Here is a 16,622-nt window from a genome sequence, read left to right on the forward strand (position 1 = left end):
AAACATTCTGTTAGATTTCATAAATCTCACTTGTGTGAGTCACGTGAAGCCCTGTAGGTCACCGCGCCCTGGTCACATTAGGCTGTGGGTTACATATATCCCGTGAAAGACGTAGGCGTAGTTCGTCTCAACTTGGATGGAATGCTGGTATATCGTACTGTTGACCCACTGGCAGGCGTTGTTGGATTTCAAAGAGGTTTCCAAGGAGATACACGGGGCAAAGTTTGTTGTCTTAGGAACAACACTTAAACCTTGATCAAGGTCGAACCATCCGCCTTTAATTCGAGTTTGTTCGAATTAATTCGAAAATCGTCTCCAAGAGGAGACGAAAGTCCGGCAAGCTAACTTCTTGGAAACCACGCCTCTGAAATAAGCACACAGTAAATCCCGCTTTGTCCAACACCTTTCTCTGGTCTTCTTTTCCGCCATCTCAAGCAGCAGAAACTCGTTAATGATACTGGCTTATAGTACAGTAATTACGCCATTGGTTATCTTGAATTGCCACTTTGATCTCGGACGGAACTTTTTTTGTGTTTCAGGTGTAGGGAATATGAGTGGTATTTGACAAGATAAAACCAAGAAAGGTAGGAATACCAATTTTAACACCGCAGTTGGCTTTTAGGTAGAAAGAAAACCCCGGTATCCCATAGAAATATCCTTGGAATAAGACAGAAAAATTGCAACAAGTTGCGAACAAGGCACGTACTAGGGAGAGGAACATTTCTGTCCAAAGACGTTATTTTTAGCGTCTCGGTCTACACAATACCACCAATAAACGCAAGGTACACCAGCCCTACCCCACCCCAGCCGTTTCGCTTCACGGTGCTCAGGTTCTAACCAGTACGTTATCACCTCGTTTTTTCTTCAGGGAACATGAGTCCAGTCTCCACTCATTCTCAAATGAGCTCTCTGGAACCCAGTTCAGACGCCGTACAGTAGTGCGCAGTTGCCTGGCAGCGGTTTGGCGCCAAAATCCGTTTTTTCGACAGATTTCAACTTGAAGCGCGGCAAAATCTGAAAGCACGCGCGCCGGAGTCGGGGGCATTCCAACATTTGACAGGATTATTAATTTTTCTTAGTATTTCAATGTGTTCGAAATAACACCGCCACTATCACCTTTACCAACGACAAATGAAAAGTCTCCAGTTATTTATTATTAAAAATACAGCTCTTCAATCAATGTGTCCATCAGTCCTCTATTTACAATAACGTTGCGTGAATTCGTATATTATTACTAGGTCTCATCTGCCTGTGTTCTGTAACCTGATTAAACTATTACTGTTAACTATTACTTAGTTTTTACCTCCTTTAAAAAATAAGCTTTATACATTTTGTTATTGATTATAACTAGGGCTTTAGGGTGAAAACGGGGAAACATTTTCTTTCAGACATGGAACAAATTAATCGAAGAAATGGTGTTACCTAAGGATTTGAGAGTTGAGTTTTTTCAACTATTTTGCGCTTTCCATGTTAAATACGAAGCAGCTTTCTCTCGGAACATCTTCAGAAATTTCGAACTTCGATAAAGTTAACTTAGCTTCTCTTATTCAATGCCTACGTTCTTACAGTTTCTTGAGGCAGTTTTAAGAGCAGAACCGTAAACATGAAACTTTCGAACCAAAATCTTCACTGCACATTATTTTGTTAATGTACTATTCCGCGTCAAAACAAGTCTTATTCCCGTCAAATTATCGAACATGTTCCATCGACTTCGACAGCACAAACTGCATGAAGTCACGTGACAAGACGATCACGTGACAAAAGGAAATCTGTGTCCCATGGTCTGTTTAATCCTAAATGAAGGACAGCCGGTCTACTAAAGGTCAAATAAGGTCCTATGTTATCGATGGAACCAAATGCCTACACAAGTAAAATTTGTTTACACTCGTATGGCACTAACATTCAAGCTATTCCCCAGGCCATCTCCTAAAACTATGAAAGACTGACGGGAGTAAGGGATTGGGGAACGTTTGGGTGCGCAGGGGGGAGGGGGAAAAGACAACGTGCCGGCGAACAGAGAATTTCTCAGCTTTTACTAGGGGTAGTATAGCTCTTGTTAAATACTTTCCTCGCAGCTGACTGTTATTGTAAAGTTTGAAAATTCCGTGTTCGCTCCCCCAAACGATCCCACAACTCTTCACTCTCACAAGGCTCCCCATAGTTTCTAGAGTGGGCAATTAGCGAGGCTTCACTTCGGGCCTCATTTTACGGCTTTTGCAGGATCATCAATGCTTTCGTTTAAACATCTGTGGAAAGCACACCCCAAACTCCACTGCCACTTGCACTGTAAAGAAATTTTCTCACAGCTTTAAAAATCCCCTATAAAAAATAAGTTCCTGAAATGTCAGGCATTGACTTTTATAGTTCTACGTGGAGTAAGTTGTCCAAGGGACTGTTTCAAAGGTTTTCAAACAACCATTCTATTTGCGCTCCTCATGTTGATGATCCGCTGCTTGCGTCACCAGATGAAACCATCACGTCACTGTTTCTAAAGAATCCTTGATCACTGTCTTTCTTCTTGAGAGCTTTCTTACGCGCAGTCAAATTCGTTTTCTTTGATTTCTTCTGCGGTTTTATTCGCTGAATTTCAGTCCTCTTGCTCGCCTCGTACAACGCATCTTCGTCCATGGTCGGTTCGCCCGACTCTGATCCCTCGGCTGCACCCGACGACTCGGTGGATTCCGGAGCTTTTGTTGGAGAGAGCTTGGGCAAGGGTGAGATGATCAAAGCCGCCATTTCCATTCGGCTCATATCTGTAAGAAAAAGATAGGTTGTGGGCTCGAGTCACGTGGTGTCTTCACCCGGTTTGGGGGTGGGGTATTCCCATATATAGGCTAGATAGGTATGTGCCGCCCAACAGGGTATGGTTTTTGAGAGTTTCAGGGTCAGGGTTTAAGAACCTGGGCGGCACACAGCTTTCTCAAAATTAATTCCAATCTTTTAGCTTTGCCGTGGATAACACCCAATATAGCAGAATCTTCATTACGTCGTCACCCTCGGGGAATGGTTAATGACCGTTTAATATACAGGCTGCACAGAATACACGTCAAACACAATTTAAAATCTATCACATTTGATCACCCAGTTTAGGCACAAAAGTGCTCACAAAATCACTTACTCGGTTAACCTGTAGTGCGTTCTTTGAAAACGTCTTGAAAGTACTGCGGATCATTGCACCTTGGACATTTTAAAAGCAACGAATAAATCGTGAAAAAAAATCCCCCACTAGTATCTGAAGAGATGGGCATTGTTAGAATAAAGCCGTTCATTAAATACCTGCAGTCTTTTCGTTCCACAGTTGCCACAGCGGTTGCAGTTTAGCGGGTATGCGCGGACCGCACGTCAGAAGATGACAGGTAGAACCGCAAGGACTACACACTGGCAGAGAACACTGTGCGCATGTGTTGCAGGGGTTACAGGGATCCGGTGGGACATACGGGCTTGGGGGAAGCAGATCCGGCAGTCCCATGGCCGGGGCGTATGCCGGAGGGGCTGGGGCTAGAATTACAAAAATACATCAAGTTATTTCTGGGATGTTTTGAGAGGCCAGAGGAAAAAATGGCGCTATAATACGAAAGCATTGGAGGATGGTGGGTTCCTTGGAGTCGCTGCGTTCCGGAAACGAAGTGGCTTGCGGCTTAAATGACCGTGACAATAGCAAGCAAAAATTCACAATTAAAGAAAAAGACAAAATACCTTTTTTAAAAAAACTGTATTTGGTAACATGTTCAAAATTTATTTTGTATTCTAGTTGTATACTGCCTTCATGTTCTTTTCTTCTTCTATTTTGTCGTTTAGTACCCTTTTAGAGCAGTTTTCATTTGAGCAACGAAAGTAATTCGCATTTGCCTTCTATCTTGCTTTACCGCGCTCTTAATTGATTAGCAAAACTCGGGCCAACCAATGAAAAGCAATCGTGACATGGTTGCAAGCGTTTTCCCGCGCTTGACGCCCGTTACATGTATTTGCTTCGAGATCTGATTGGTTCGTTGCGCTGTTTGCGTCTGCTGTGAATGGCCAGAGTCATTATTCTTATAAGACCAAACTCTTTACTCTTTTGTGGTCGTAGAGTTCCACCGTACATTCGGCGGTCATTCAAATCTGCCGATATTAACTTGTTGGCTTTTAAAAAATCGCGCCTTGTGCCTACCTGGATATGGCGCCGGTGCGTAGGAGACTGGGGGTGGGAGAGGATTCACGTACTGTGGGGCGGGCTGGTAACTAGCTGAAAGGTAAACACAGTAAGGTCGTTTAAAATAAATAAATGGATATTTCAGTGGCTCATCCACAGAGTACTTCTTCGTCCACTATTTCCTGTAAGAATTGGAATTTAGAAATGGTGGTTTTTGTGGATGAAGGAAAACCGGAGTACTCGGAGAAACTTTTGAGCAGGGACAAGAACCAACAACAAACTCAACCCACATATGGTGTCAACACCGGGAATCGAACCCGAGCCACATTGGTGGGAGGCAAGTGCTCTCACCACTGCGCCACCCCAGCTCTTCTACATAAAATAGGGAAACGATTGACACAAATTGCAGCAATTGCTTGCAGCACTGTGGCTTAAGTAAGTATTGGGCTTTGAGCCTCTTACGTAAGCCACGCACGCGGAATAAATGAGCATCTGACAACTCTAATAGGCCCGTCAACTAAAAGAGAATGTAATACCTAAGGCCGTGGTGCACATACTCCAAATAATTTTGTCCAAGCTGTCATATTTGAAATAAACTGTCCTTCACGCAACCCGAGTAAAGCCTTGTGAAAATAGAAACCTTCCGTGGTTATTTTACTCTTTTTTTCTCTTCCTTCAGTTTTATCGTTTCTCCAATTGGAGAAATGTTTTCTTTGGGTTTTCTTTCCCTTAAAGTTACCCTCTCCTTGAACAACGGCGGCCAGGAATTAAATGTTCAACAAAACCAGCAGTGTTCAGTATCTTTTTTTCCCCCTACAACATCAGTTCTTTATCAAACATTAAGTTTATGAGAATGGAACATATGATTACCATAGACAAAGCGTCATAGTATTTAATTAAATTCTCCAAGCCAGTAGCATAAGAAACACATGGAAAGATATGACACGAATGTACATTGTGGGGAGCAGGGGTGGCGCAGTGGTGAGAGCACTTGTCTCCCACCAATGTGGCCTGGGTTTGATTCCCGGACTCGGCGTCATATGTGGGTTGAGTTTGTTGTTGGTTCTCGTCCTTGCTCCGAGAGGTTTTTCTCCCGGGTACTCCGGTTTTTCCCTTCTCCTCAAAAGCCAACATTTCCAAATTCAAATTCGATGTAGAATTTGAGGGCCACAGGTTTGTCAGTCGAAACAGACTTTTAAGTATCACCCTCGTTAAACAACGTTGATTTGATTTGATTTTACATGTTGACATTCGGGTTTAAAAGGCATTGCCACTCACCTTGACTATATGCTGGAGCGGGAGGTGCATAGGGAACTGGAAGAAAACACAAAAAGATCGATTGAGACATTGAAAATTGTAAACCACACGGCAACAAACGCTTTAAAAAGACAATATACAATATCAACACCTTGAAAATAGTACTGTAATGGCTGAATGAGTTGCTGAAGACCAGGAGACGACGATTTAGTTACATCTCGGGATGGCGAATCGTGCTTTTTAAGCGCTATTTTAAAAAACGTCAAATGCAAAGTTACAACGCATGATATCAAGTTACAGCTATTGACAAAACGCAGCTAAAGATCAGAGAAGTTCCGTTATATAGTTAACTATGTCAATCGAAACCTTTTTCATGGCGATGCGGTTTAGAATGATACTTCCAGAGATCATACCAGTGAAGCGAAGGAGCTACAGAATTGTAAAAAAAGAGCAAATAATATCAGTCGTGACTCGCGAATTTTGACTGAAAACAACAAACGCTTCCATGATATACCGGACAACCAAAATACCTGCTAAAACAACGTTGAAAAAACTCAAGAAAACGAGTATTAAAGAAATCTCGAGTGTAAAATTCCCCATTTTGCAAGGATCGATGCACTCCGAAATCAGACACCCGGGGCTCTATTTTCGGGTGATCTTACTTGTTTATGCAGGTGATATCCGAGCTTCCTTGCACGCGATTGGCTGTTGACAATTGAGTCATTGCAAAGCTTTACATATGACATTAGATATATCTAGGTGGGACTCGCAAAATTTTCCTGGCACAAAAATGGCGGGGTATATGTAAGGATTCATATTTATCGTTGGCGTAGTCGAGCAGAGGTGACAATTTTAAATGCGGTAACCACCAGCACTTTATTGCACTTTACTATACACCGACTTTCGTTCTTTACATCTGCGGGTGGCCAAAAGCGATTCTGTAATAAATTTTTTGTGTAAATGATTTTTAGTCTTAATATTTTTGCGCGGATTATTTAAAGCTGGTCATCTCCTGGTCTTAATTTACGGAATCGAACAATGCGGAAGAATCGCTCTCAAAAAGCCACTAAGCACGGCTTTCCTTTTCTAAATGTTGTGCTCATGATCGCTAGACTAAACATTACCTAACGGACAATACATGAAAATGGCTGACATTTTAATATTTTTTTGTTTGCATTCAAATTAGCCCTTACTAAACTCGTTCTTGAGTTCAATAATCAAAAGAATATTTCATTTACCTTGAACGAGGCTCGTAAGGCTAATTTGAATGCAGACAAAAGAATATTAAAATGTCAGCCATTTATGCATCAGGTCTATGTAATTCAGGTCCCAGATAAACTGGTAAAACTCGAAGCAAACCAGTCCAGTGACGGCACAAACACAAAGTATTACACTTTACTTAGAGAGGTGAATGACATAAAAGTCGAGCAACCTGCAGATTTGATTCTTATCTTTAACTTAAACTGTATTCACTGGGACAAAAATACCAGGCAGAAATAAGGCCTCAGATGTTTCGTTGACAACTGATCCATACAAAATCAGTTTTTCTACGCGTGAAATGTTGCGCGCCACAGTATTTCCCTCAACGTTTAACAAACGTCACACCATTACACGTTTTTGTATTGGCACAAGATTCAAGGCACTCGAAACCAAAACTAAGGAAGCTTGAATCCGGTCAAAAGTGGCATTGATCATTTACCTTTGACCATTGAGAGGCTCTTCAGATACCAAAAACAAGAGTTTTCCAGCGAGATACAAAATTCAAAACTCCGCTGATCCCTCAACTCACGAACGTATGCACGTGCTTACGTAGCACACGTGGCAAACACTAGAATGGGGAGGGATAGAGGAGAATCGGGAAACGAGAGGAGCGCGTGTGAGGAGCGCGCGTGTGGTGCGCACGTGAGGAGTGAAATGTAACTTCTTTAAGGACGGTGCCTACTATTGTTACTGCGCATACGTTCTGTGCATCGCGAGATACTCGGGTTTCCTATGGGTGGTGCCTACTAATACAGGAATATTTTTGCGCGGTTTAAAACTGTACGGAGAAAGCAGAACTTACCAAATGCCTTTGGTATCCCCCCCAAAAATTGGGGGTAACCATGCATTTTTCAGAGGAAATTAAGCTTCAATTTAGGAAAAAATCCCATACATTGCTTTATATTTTGGCGCTTTTTAGAGATATTGTTGCTTAATTATCTCTGAAAAATGCGTGGCTACCCCCAATTTTCTTTTTGGATTCCAATAGGCCTTGCTAAGATCTGCTTTTCCCGCATAGTCATAAACCGCACAAAAATACTTCGATATTAGTAGGCACCGTCCTTAAGGCTAATTTAGACGGTACAACTTTTGCTTACGACTGTCGCATGCGATTTCTAGAGCGCGCGCTGCTCGCGTCATGCAAAAAGTGGCACACAACTCCCGTCATTCAACGTTGCCTACACCTACGATTGTCGTAGGATTGTAAAACCTTTTTTTTAAATCCTACGACAGTTTTTGTGACGTACACGACAGTCGTAAGCGAGTTGTAGGTTTGATTTACACGAAAAAATTCGTGCCGAAGGCCTGTTGTAAGCTTGTCGCATGCAACAAAGTCGTACCGTGCAAATCACCCTTTACCTTCCTTTCCTTCTCCTCCCTTCTCGCTCCGCGCTCTCTCAACGCGTGTACAAACACGATGCCCCTCCTCCCTTAATCTTCCTAAGCGTCTTCCACGCAGGCTAGTTCTTGAACTCCATTATGTTATTTCTCATTAACCTACCTGCATTATTCACGCAGTCGTAGTTGACATCTAGATACTTGTTCGAGTCCGGGCACGCGTCACCGAACATGTCATTGCTTGCAAACAGATCACAGTCCTCGTAGCCCTCGCATTCTCGCTTCACGGTCTCATACGCGCCTGGCGTGCGGCACGGACCAGACGGCACGGGATCGGACTCCTTTAGACAACCGACATTGCCGGTATCACCATAGTCAGCATTTAAGATCCTTATTTTCTGTTCGGGCGGGCAGGAGATTTTTTGTCTCGAGTCTTTGCAAATGATCGCCCTCTGTGTGGGTGAGGAATATGCACCGCTTGGACGACCTCATGAAAAAGCAAACAACAGTTATTAATCCCTAACTCACATTTATCTTGTCCGGATTAACTTGCTTTTTATCACATCAATTCTTTGCATCATTTTAATTATTGCTAACCATTTTAATCGCTAATTCTACTGGAATTTGAAACTGTTGTGTTCTTTTGTTGTTTACTTGTTTGTTTGTTTGTTTTGTAGACGGAGAACAACGGTAGAACTAGGGGTGACTGAGCAAGGAAGAGAGCCAATAGTAAACTCAACTAACAAGAGTACACAGAGTCCGAAATTTAAAGCCAGGAGACACACGTTTTTGGCGAACGTCTTTCGCTATCTGCCTCGTCCCCAGTTGCTCGCTCGAAATTGTAGCGGGTGCGCGGGGAAAGACGGGAAGGGGATATGCTCCCGGTTCGCGCTGGTTCCCATGCTCCGGCAGCTCGTATTCGCACTCATTCCCAACTCCCTTATAAAGAAGGGAGGGGACTGTGGACGAGGCAGTTTCGCTATAACAACTAAACTGCTCCCCAAACCACTCCCCTGAGTACCCTTTTTAAGTAAGTTTTAGAAGAAACTCAACCGAAATTATGAAAAGAAATTTCAAAAGACCTACAGATGTAACTTGCCAATTGATCGCTACTGACCTCACTGATTAAATACTTACTATGTGATAAATAAGATAGCGCTTGTTCCGCCTGTTGATCAGCAGCATAATTGGCTTGAGTGGCTCCTATCAGAGTTTCGTCAGGAGGTGGTGTATCATAATCATCTTCGGATTCACTCGTTTGTTTGTCGTTGGACACTGCAGTCGTCTCAGTGTCCACTGGTGGTGGGGTTTCTATATCCACATCGTTTTCAGCTTCAGCAGCTTGCGGTTGGTTTTGTTCTTGCTGCGTGGTGCTATCTTCTTTTGGCGGTTCGCTCTCGTCATTTGAAGACGAAGTATCTTTGGCTTGAGTGACACTTGCTTCTTTATTTTTAGAACTCTCGTCCTGAGAAAATAAACTTTCTTTCGCCTCTGCATTGCTCTTCGCTCCCTGTGGCTCGGTTTCTTGCTTCTGAGCCTCGTTCGCATCCTTCGAAGCTTTAGTATCTTTGCTCTGTGATTCGCTTTCAGGGGCCGCTGATTGGCTACCAGACGCTTCTACGTCACTCACCTCTTGCCCACTAGATTCCAGCTCCCCACTTGAAGCGGCCAGAGCTTCTTTGACGTCATTGTCAGTTATAGTGATATCATTGTCATTTTCATCTGAAAATGAATGGTCACTATTGATGTCTTCATCTGCGTCATCATCGTCGTCGTTACCAGACCCCTCGGAGTCACTATCCATGGTATCTGTACAAGAGAAAAGCGTGTAGAATATTAGAAAGTATATCCACCAATAGCAATCTTATCATCGGGCTAAACATTAAATAAGAAGTTTGTTTGATTACTCTAGCAAGGATTTTACTTCGTTAGATGAATTGTTAACGTTAGCCTGAGCAATTATATGCTGCTTTTTGAAGGCCTACGTTGCTCGAAGTTAAAATGATTTAACATGCTTTTCTCCGAGTTTACTACAATTTGTTGTTGTTTGGTTCCTGTAACATGTTAGGGAACTGAAACACTTGTTACGAAGTCGTTTAAGTCTTAAAAGCGTTTCTTGTTCTGGCTTTCTCAGAACGGAAAGGAAACGAATGGAATGTAACGTAATCCCCAATTGTTACGTTGTGGTAGTTGTTGTTGTTGTTGTTGATGACAATGCCGTTGTGCTGATTCTTTCGTAGTGGAGTTTGTTGTTACAACTCTCGTTGTTTTTGTGTTACGTGATTATTTTTATCCATGTGGTTGTTGTTGTTGTTGTTGTTGTTGTTGCTGTGGTTGCTTCTGCTCTGCTATGGTTGAGTTTGTTGTTACAACTGTCGTTTTTTTTTGTGTTTCTTGATTATTTTTATTTATGTGGTTGTTGTTGTTGTTGCTGCTGTGGCTGCTTCTGCTGTTGTTATGTTTGTTGTTACAGCTGTCGTTGTTGTGTTTGGTGTTTTTATTAATGTGGTTGTTGTTGTTGTTGTTTAGCTTTGTTTTTGTTACTGCTAGTGTCGTTGCTTCTGCCCATATGAAGCAGTCCTTGTTACCTTTCCTGATCAATCAACGTCATTTTCTGATCTATGAACCCACGACAATCTTTGTTCTACTTTCCGTTCGTTCCATGAGTAGCCACGTCTGTTGTTCTCTAGTGCATCTACAGCGACCATTCTCTGAAAGTGCTGTCTTAATTACCGGTAGATATTAAATAGAAGTAAAGTGTCCTCCTGACGTTTTTCCTGCAGTTGTTTGTTTAGTGTCCATCTTTCCGCTAGCCATTGTCTGAGTTGTCAGTTTAAAGAGTTTTTAGAGCATGTGTTTGTTTTAACAAGAAGTCTGTACGCTGTTAGTCTTTGTCTGAATTCTCCCCTCTGTTGTAGCGTCATAAAGAGCTTGCCCTTCGTTACTTTTTCCTGCAGGGAAAACACAACTACGATGAGACCACGTGAAAAAGAAAATATGTGAAAATGGTTTTGCTTTGAATCTTCTTTCTTAATCCTCCAGGATCAGTTCACTTGTTTCCTAAACTTTTTCATCGTTCCTTTTTTTTTTTTTTTGCAAACAAAAATTAATACTTTTGCATCCTGTCAAATTTCGTCAGTTATTTAATTTTAGAGCTTTGTTATTCTCGATTTTATTAACCGTTCCTGAGAATACTGCTGGGTTTTTTGCGTTTTAATCAACTTCTTACCTAGCGTTATGTTTTCCACTCCTTGCATTCTGTTAAATTTTCTCAGTTATTTAATTTTAGAGCTTCATTTTTTTTTATTTTTTAACCGTCCCTGAGAATGTTGTTGGTTTTCTTTTGGTAGTTGTTTTATAATCAACGTCTTGCCAAGCGTCACGTTTTCCACTCACCTTCCCCGATTAATCCCGCGAAGTACATGGCTGATTTGTAGATATCAATAGCCTGTTGTCTAGTCAAGTTCATCGGAAGACCTGGTGCTGGAAAAACAGGCGGCTTATTATTCGTGCCAGCTAACATAAACGCTACATCAGAAGCGCCTCCAAGCAAACCGGGATTCATAAACCCTTCGTCAACGCCACTTCCGCTTCCACTTAGTACCTGCGGTTCTTGAAAGTCAGCGGTGGTTTCCATGTCAACAGGTTCGGCAAAACCGGAACCGGAAGCGGAACCGAAACCAGAGCCGGAGCCGAAGTTCTCGGCTGCAGTTTCATCCGATGACAGGGCCTGGTACGAAGGCAGTGCGCTTGTCGTTTCATCTTGTATAGTGTTAGATGTGGTATAAGCCGTATCTTCGGGATTTTCATTGTATATATCGCTGGCGTCATTGTCTTTGAAGTCGTTCGCTAGTGGAACTTGGTCACGTGCTTTATTAATAGCGGAGTAGCTTTGTTGTCCTGGTTGCAACATTCCCGGATAACCAGCTTGGTAACCGGACCTTGTTTGGTAACCAAGTCCCCCTGGTTGATCATGAAAGTTCGGGTAACCTGCATAAGCCTGTTGGTAGTTAAATGGCCTGTTACCCGCACGTCGATAATTTTGATACCAAGGTGTACTTTGGCTTGGAGTAAAAATGTCTGATTTCTTAAAGCCTGGATATTGGGTCATATATCTTCTTAAAGTGTTGACACTTCCAATGCCGTAGCTGGACTTTCCTGATTGGCTATAATCTGGAGAATTTTGGCGGTAAATTGTATTTTTCCTATCGTATGCTAATGGCTGACGGTAAACATTTGTGTACATGCCACTTTGGTCCTCATGAAGTGTAGGACTGGCGTTGAAAGAACTTGGAAACACCGAAGCACCAGTTTTCCCCGTGCTTGTCGCCAAGTTAGGAACTTGTGAGCCTCCTTTCTGTGACTTTTCCGCCACAAGCTGGATTCCTGCCATTGAATTTCTTGCCAATGGGTTTGTTCTCAGTAGAGTCGTTGCCTGCATGTTGTCCGTCACTGGATTTCCCGCCGGCCTTTTTCCCGCCATTACGTTACTTGGGTTGCCCAGCGTAAGGTTTCCCGCCCGTGAGTTGCCCACCAATGAGTTTTTCACCGATTGGTTTCCCGCCATTTCTTTCCACGTTGGCCGATTTCGTACCAGCGAATTTCCCGCCATTTGATTCCACGACGATTGGTTTACTGTCGCTGGCTGGTTTCCCGCCATTTCTTTCCACATTGGCCGATTTCGTACCAGTGAATTTCCCGCCATTTGATTCCACGACGATTGGTTTACTGTTGCGGGCTGGCTTCTCACCAACGAGTTTCCTCCGGGTAAATTTACCGGCACAGCGTTCAATGTTGGTGGATTCCAAGCATATGGAGCCGCCATTGGAACAAAAGACCGCCGGTTGTTTTGTTCGCTTGTCTGATTCATTTGAGATGAGTTCGACTGATTCCGTGACGGAACTATCGTGTCATTCACACCAGATGTGTTTCGAGCCACTGAATTCTCAGTAATCGTCTTACCAAAGGTTTTCTTCGAAACAAATGATCTCCGAATGTTTTGATCATCATCCTGATTTGGTTGAGACAAGTTCTGTAATCTCTGAGTTATTAGGTCGTAAATACCTTTAAATTTGTCATTAGTTTTGTCTGCGAAAACAAATAAATTCTTTCATATATTACTGAATAGTTCACATACTGTTTTACTTTAAATTCACGGCAAACTAGTTACGGAAACACGTTTTGCCGAAATCTTTGCGCACACAAATTTGTTTGGGGAAGCAAAATGTTCCTGAAAACGTTCAATGATGTTTTTCCTTCTCGAAAACAAATTGCTTCCCCCAACAAATGTTGCGTGTACAAGTGCACTGAACAATCTTTAGCTAAACAATAGGAAAACAACGAAATTCACAGCTTAATTCCTTGGCGTTCTCCTCCTCACGAAGTACGCGTAAGGGACTGGGAATGGCTCGCGCTAACGCGTTCCCAGAGTGCACCATTCGGTGACGTCATGAGTTTAGGAAACCCCTGGGAACTGGGCTATGGAATAAAAAATATTTTCTCATTTGTGGCCTGGGCTGATATCGATAACAAAGTAACTAATATCGTTCACGTATGAGCGTATATATATTTTTAACGGTATAGTAGACATTTTTTGTTAGATAGACAGAACGATTAAGGAAAAAATGTAATAGGAACCTTTCCATTCGAGCACATGTCAACGACGAAAACCGACATCTTCTCCACAAATAAGAAGAAAAAAAATTTCACTGAACTGAATCTCAAACGGAATTCCCAAATACTCTTCCGAAGAATCAGACGCATTTTAGAAACACAAAAGTCGAAATGAGAACATCAGTAAGTAAAATCCTTCAATTGTTGCCTCCTTTCAGTTCCCAGATCGTTTTCTGTCCTTTTATAAGACATGTTTGTCTAAACTAGCATAGTTTGACCTGCTCGGATGCTACATGTATAGCTGACAATATAAGTCGCAGAAAGTTTTAGGAGACGGAATCTTATTCCCCGAATTTACGAGCTGTTGTTGGTTCTAAAAAAAATGCTAGCTGACCGTTTTTCGCAGTTTTTACGTCACGTTTTCCCCTAAGAAAACAATTAAAAGGAATAAGTTTTCAAGTGATACGAAATTTTAAGCTGACATTTTGCTGAATAAAACTTTAGATTTTCTTTACTACTGTATCAGAATTCCTGAGGCGATTAAAGGCCTTCTGAACAGATATCCACCGAAATGAACCATTGGGTTGCACAGATGTCTGAATATTACTTTGCCCTGCCAAGTCCTGTTTAAAGTGTTTTGTCAACGAATGTTTTTTTTTTTTGTTTTTTTATTTCTCCTGTTAATTAAATGGGAACTGCTTGAGGTCAACTATGCCTCATAATGGAGAGGGAAAGGTGATCAAAACCTGACCTTTACTGTTAAAATTTTAACGGTACTGACTTTTGTGAAAATGGCCTTTATGACAAAATACAAAAACTGTTTAACGGTGTGATAAGAGCTATGCCAGCATAGCGATATTATGTAAACATACAAATGCACGCTGTTATACGCTTACCTCCTTCGATTGGCATGGCAAAGGACGGTCGAACATCGACAACCAAAATTGAACATCCTAGGACAAGGCTTAACGCCACAATGAATCGCAGACTATACATTACACAGTAATTCCACTAATAGACTTGCTACACAGTAGTTGAAAAAGAATTGGTAAACCTGCAACGAAAATAAAACTCGTTAACACATCGACAGGTGAAAGTAAAACAGCTAGGTTTACATCCCCGCAAAACTTATGAATCAAACTAACGAAAGATGGATCTAAATCTGTTACCATCGGACGTCTAAAATGTCGTGAAATGAATTTAATAAGAAAGACATAAATTTCTTCTTGTAAGCTGAGACAAAAAGTTCGACCAAGTAAATCATAGTTTGAAAACAGAGGTCATTGAAGCGTACGCTCTAGGGTGTAATAATCAACTGGTACGCTTCTGCCAAAACGCAGCTAAGCCCCTTTTTTCGCTCAAATGAAAAGCATGAAAAACATCATTTGACAACCTTACCTTTTATCGAGGTTCCTGAGTCCAAATTTCGCTGAAAACAACTTATTTTCACTTATAACATTTTATTTTCGATAAAGCTAAAAAACGACAGAATGCTTGAAAGCACTACGGAAAAATAACTGATTTAATCTCTGCTGGTGCCATGGGCGGGCGGACCAAACAGTGACATAATTGCAGAGTTATTCCAGTTATTACGCGTCTTGCGATTGGTTGATTTTGACGAGGGGTGGCCAATCCATTGACACTTTGTTTGAGTGGAAACGGATCGCGTTTTGATTTTCTCGCTTGATTTCTCGTCCTAATATAATATTTGTGGGTGGCAAAAAGGATTTAAGAAGGTATTTACGAAGTAATTAAGTGTTTTGTGAGCTTCTCAAGCGTTTCATAGATTAACTCGTTCAAGGTAACTAGATTACGAAGTTGAACTTTCTAGATGAGTGAATATTCAACGAAGCGCAACTAGTTGAGTTGCAATTTAGACCTCGCATCTTAGTTGGGTGAGTGATTCAAGCCCCGAAAAACCTGACGATAACCACACAAATGACAATTCACTTTAGTTTGAGAGACAAATGGCCGGCTATAAAACAGTCAAAAAAGAATGCAGATTCGCTTCTTTTCTCTAAGTTTAATTGTATCCGTTGTGATTGAAATGCGACGACGTACATGTACAACGGCGCCTTAAGTATCGAAAACGAGAAGTCTATAAATTGTTCCTCGCTTCGTGCACACTTATCCGGGTAAATTTCAAAACGTGTCTTTTATTTATTTATTTTTCGACCGGTTTGGCCTTCAGTCCACACTTGAACGGCTTTTTCGACTACCGAAAACGATGATTTTTGAAAACGCTCTCTTAAGTTGACAAGATCGCGTTTCACACTCATCCAAATAAGAAAAGATGTGTTTTGAAGTGGATGAGTGTGAACGACGTCTTGGCCAATCTGGAGAGCGTTTTCAAAAACCATCGTTTTGGCTGGCCGAAAATGCCTTTTAGTGTGGAATGAAGACCAAACGGAGTAAAAAAATGTTTTGAAATTTACCCGAATTAGAATTTATCTGGATAGCACCTCAGTGGGCACCCAATTATAAATGATTGCAATCCAAAAATAGCAAAAAAAAACAAACAAACAAACAAACAAACAGCGAAAGATATTTCACTGTCCCAGGACATTGTGCACGAGATCGATGTGTATCAGCCGATCATAAAGATTCAGGCTCTAGTCAATCAGATTGACTATGACTGATTCAAGGAGCAAGAATGTCAAAAATTGTTATTTTTTGGCGTGTTCTCACAAGTTAGTTTAACCTGGTGTCCAGTAGTTTAAAAAACGCGTGCGAACTTAGTTCCTCGTTATGACGAGAATGTGAATATTCTCCATCGACTGATTTTATTAATTCACTCAAGGAACAAGCACCGTGATAGACAAGCATGAAAATACACATCCTCCATTTGACACCTTTAAATAAATAATCAGAGTGAAGAGATGATTATCAAATTAAACCGATGAACCGTTATATCCTCATGTGATTCTCGCTAGTCAGGATTCTTTAAATTCTGCCGGCTTTGACTCAAAAAAACAAAAAAACAAAAAAGAAGTCACACTAGCCGGGTAGCATCGCCGAATAA

The 16,622-nt window shown here is 41.6% G+C and overlaps 1 protein-coding gene across 4 annotated transcripts; it reads right to left on the reverse strand.

Moving 5' to 3' along the window:
* Positions 1–1,132: 1,132 nt before the first annotated feature.
* On the reverse strand, positions 1,133–15,489 carry LOC146483154 (uncharacterized). 4 transcript variants are annotated; one of them, XM_085106358.1, is made up of 8 exons: positions 14,999–15,489; positions 14,497–14,654; positions 9,125–9,796; positions 8,151–8,474; positions 5,411–5,446; positions 4,151–4,225; positions 3,277–3,498; positions 1,133–2,753 (listed from the first exon to the last, which is right to left on the reverse strand). In XM_085106358.1, the coding sequence occupies exons 2-8, from the start codon at positions 14,594–14,596 to the stop codon at positions 2,434–2,436; spliced, it is 1,749 nt and encodes a 582-aa protein (XP_084962484.1). In that variant the 5' UTR covers positions 14,597–14,654; positions 14,999–15,489; the 3' UTR covers positions 1,133–2,433. The 4 variants fall into 4 exon arrangements, with proteins under 4 accessions (XP_084962484.1, XP_084962483.1, XP_084962485.1 ...); XM_085106357.1 differs by lacking the exons at positions 14,497–14,654; positions 14,999–15,489 and adding an exon at positions 11,384–14,180; XM_085106359.1 differs by lacking the exons at positions 14,497–14,654; positions 14,999–15,489 and adding an exon at positions 10,721–11,272.
* Positions 15,490–16,622: the final 1,133 nt, after the last annotated feature.

The sequence above is a fragment of the Pavona decussata genome, unplaced genomic scaffold (assembly GCF_977016875.1).
Source record: "Pavona decussata unplaced genomic scaffold, jaPavDecu1.1 SCAFFOLD_40, whole genome shotgun sequence".
Classification (NCBI taxonomy): Eukaryota; Metazoa; Cnidaria; class Anthozoa; order Scleractinia; family Agariciidae; genus Pavona; species Pavona decussata.

Bases quoted from the DNA above. Each gene is read 5' to 3' on its own strand.
- LOC146483154 (XM_085106357.1), bottom strand. From the start codon at position 12,857: ATGAATCAGACAAGCGAACAAAACAACCGGCGGTCTTTTGTTCCAATG. The intron at 9,797-11,383 runs GTGAGTGGAAAA...TCTCTTGTACAG, and splicing joins CGCGGGATTAATCGGGGAAG to ATACCATGGATAGTGACTCC. The intron at 2,754-3,276 runs GTATTTAATGAA...TTTTTCTTACAG, and splicing joins GTGGAACGAAAAGACTGCAG to ATATGAGCCGAATGGAAATG.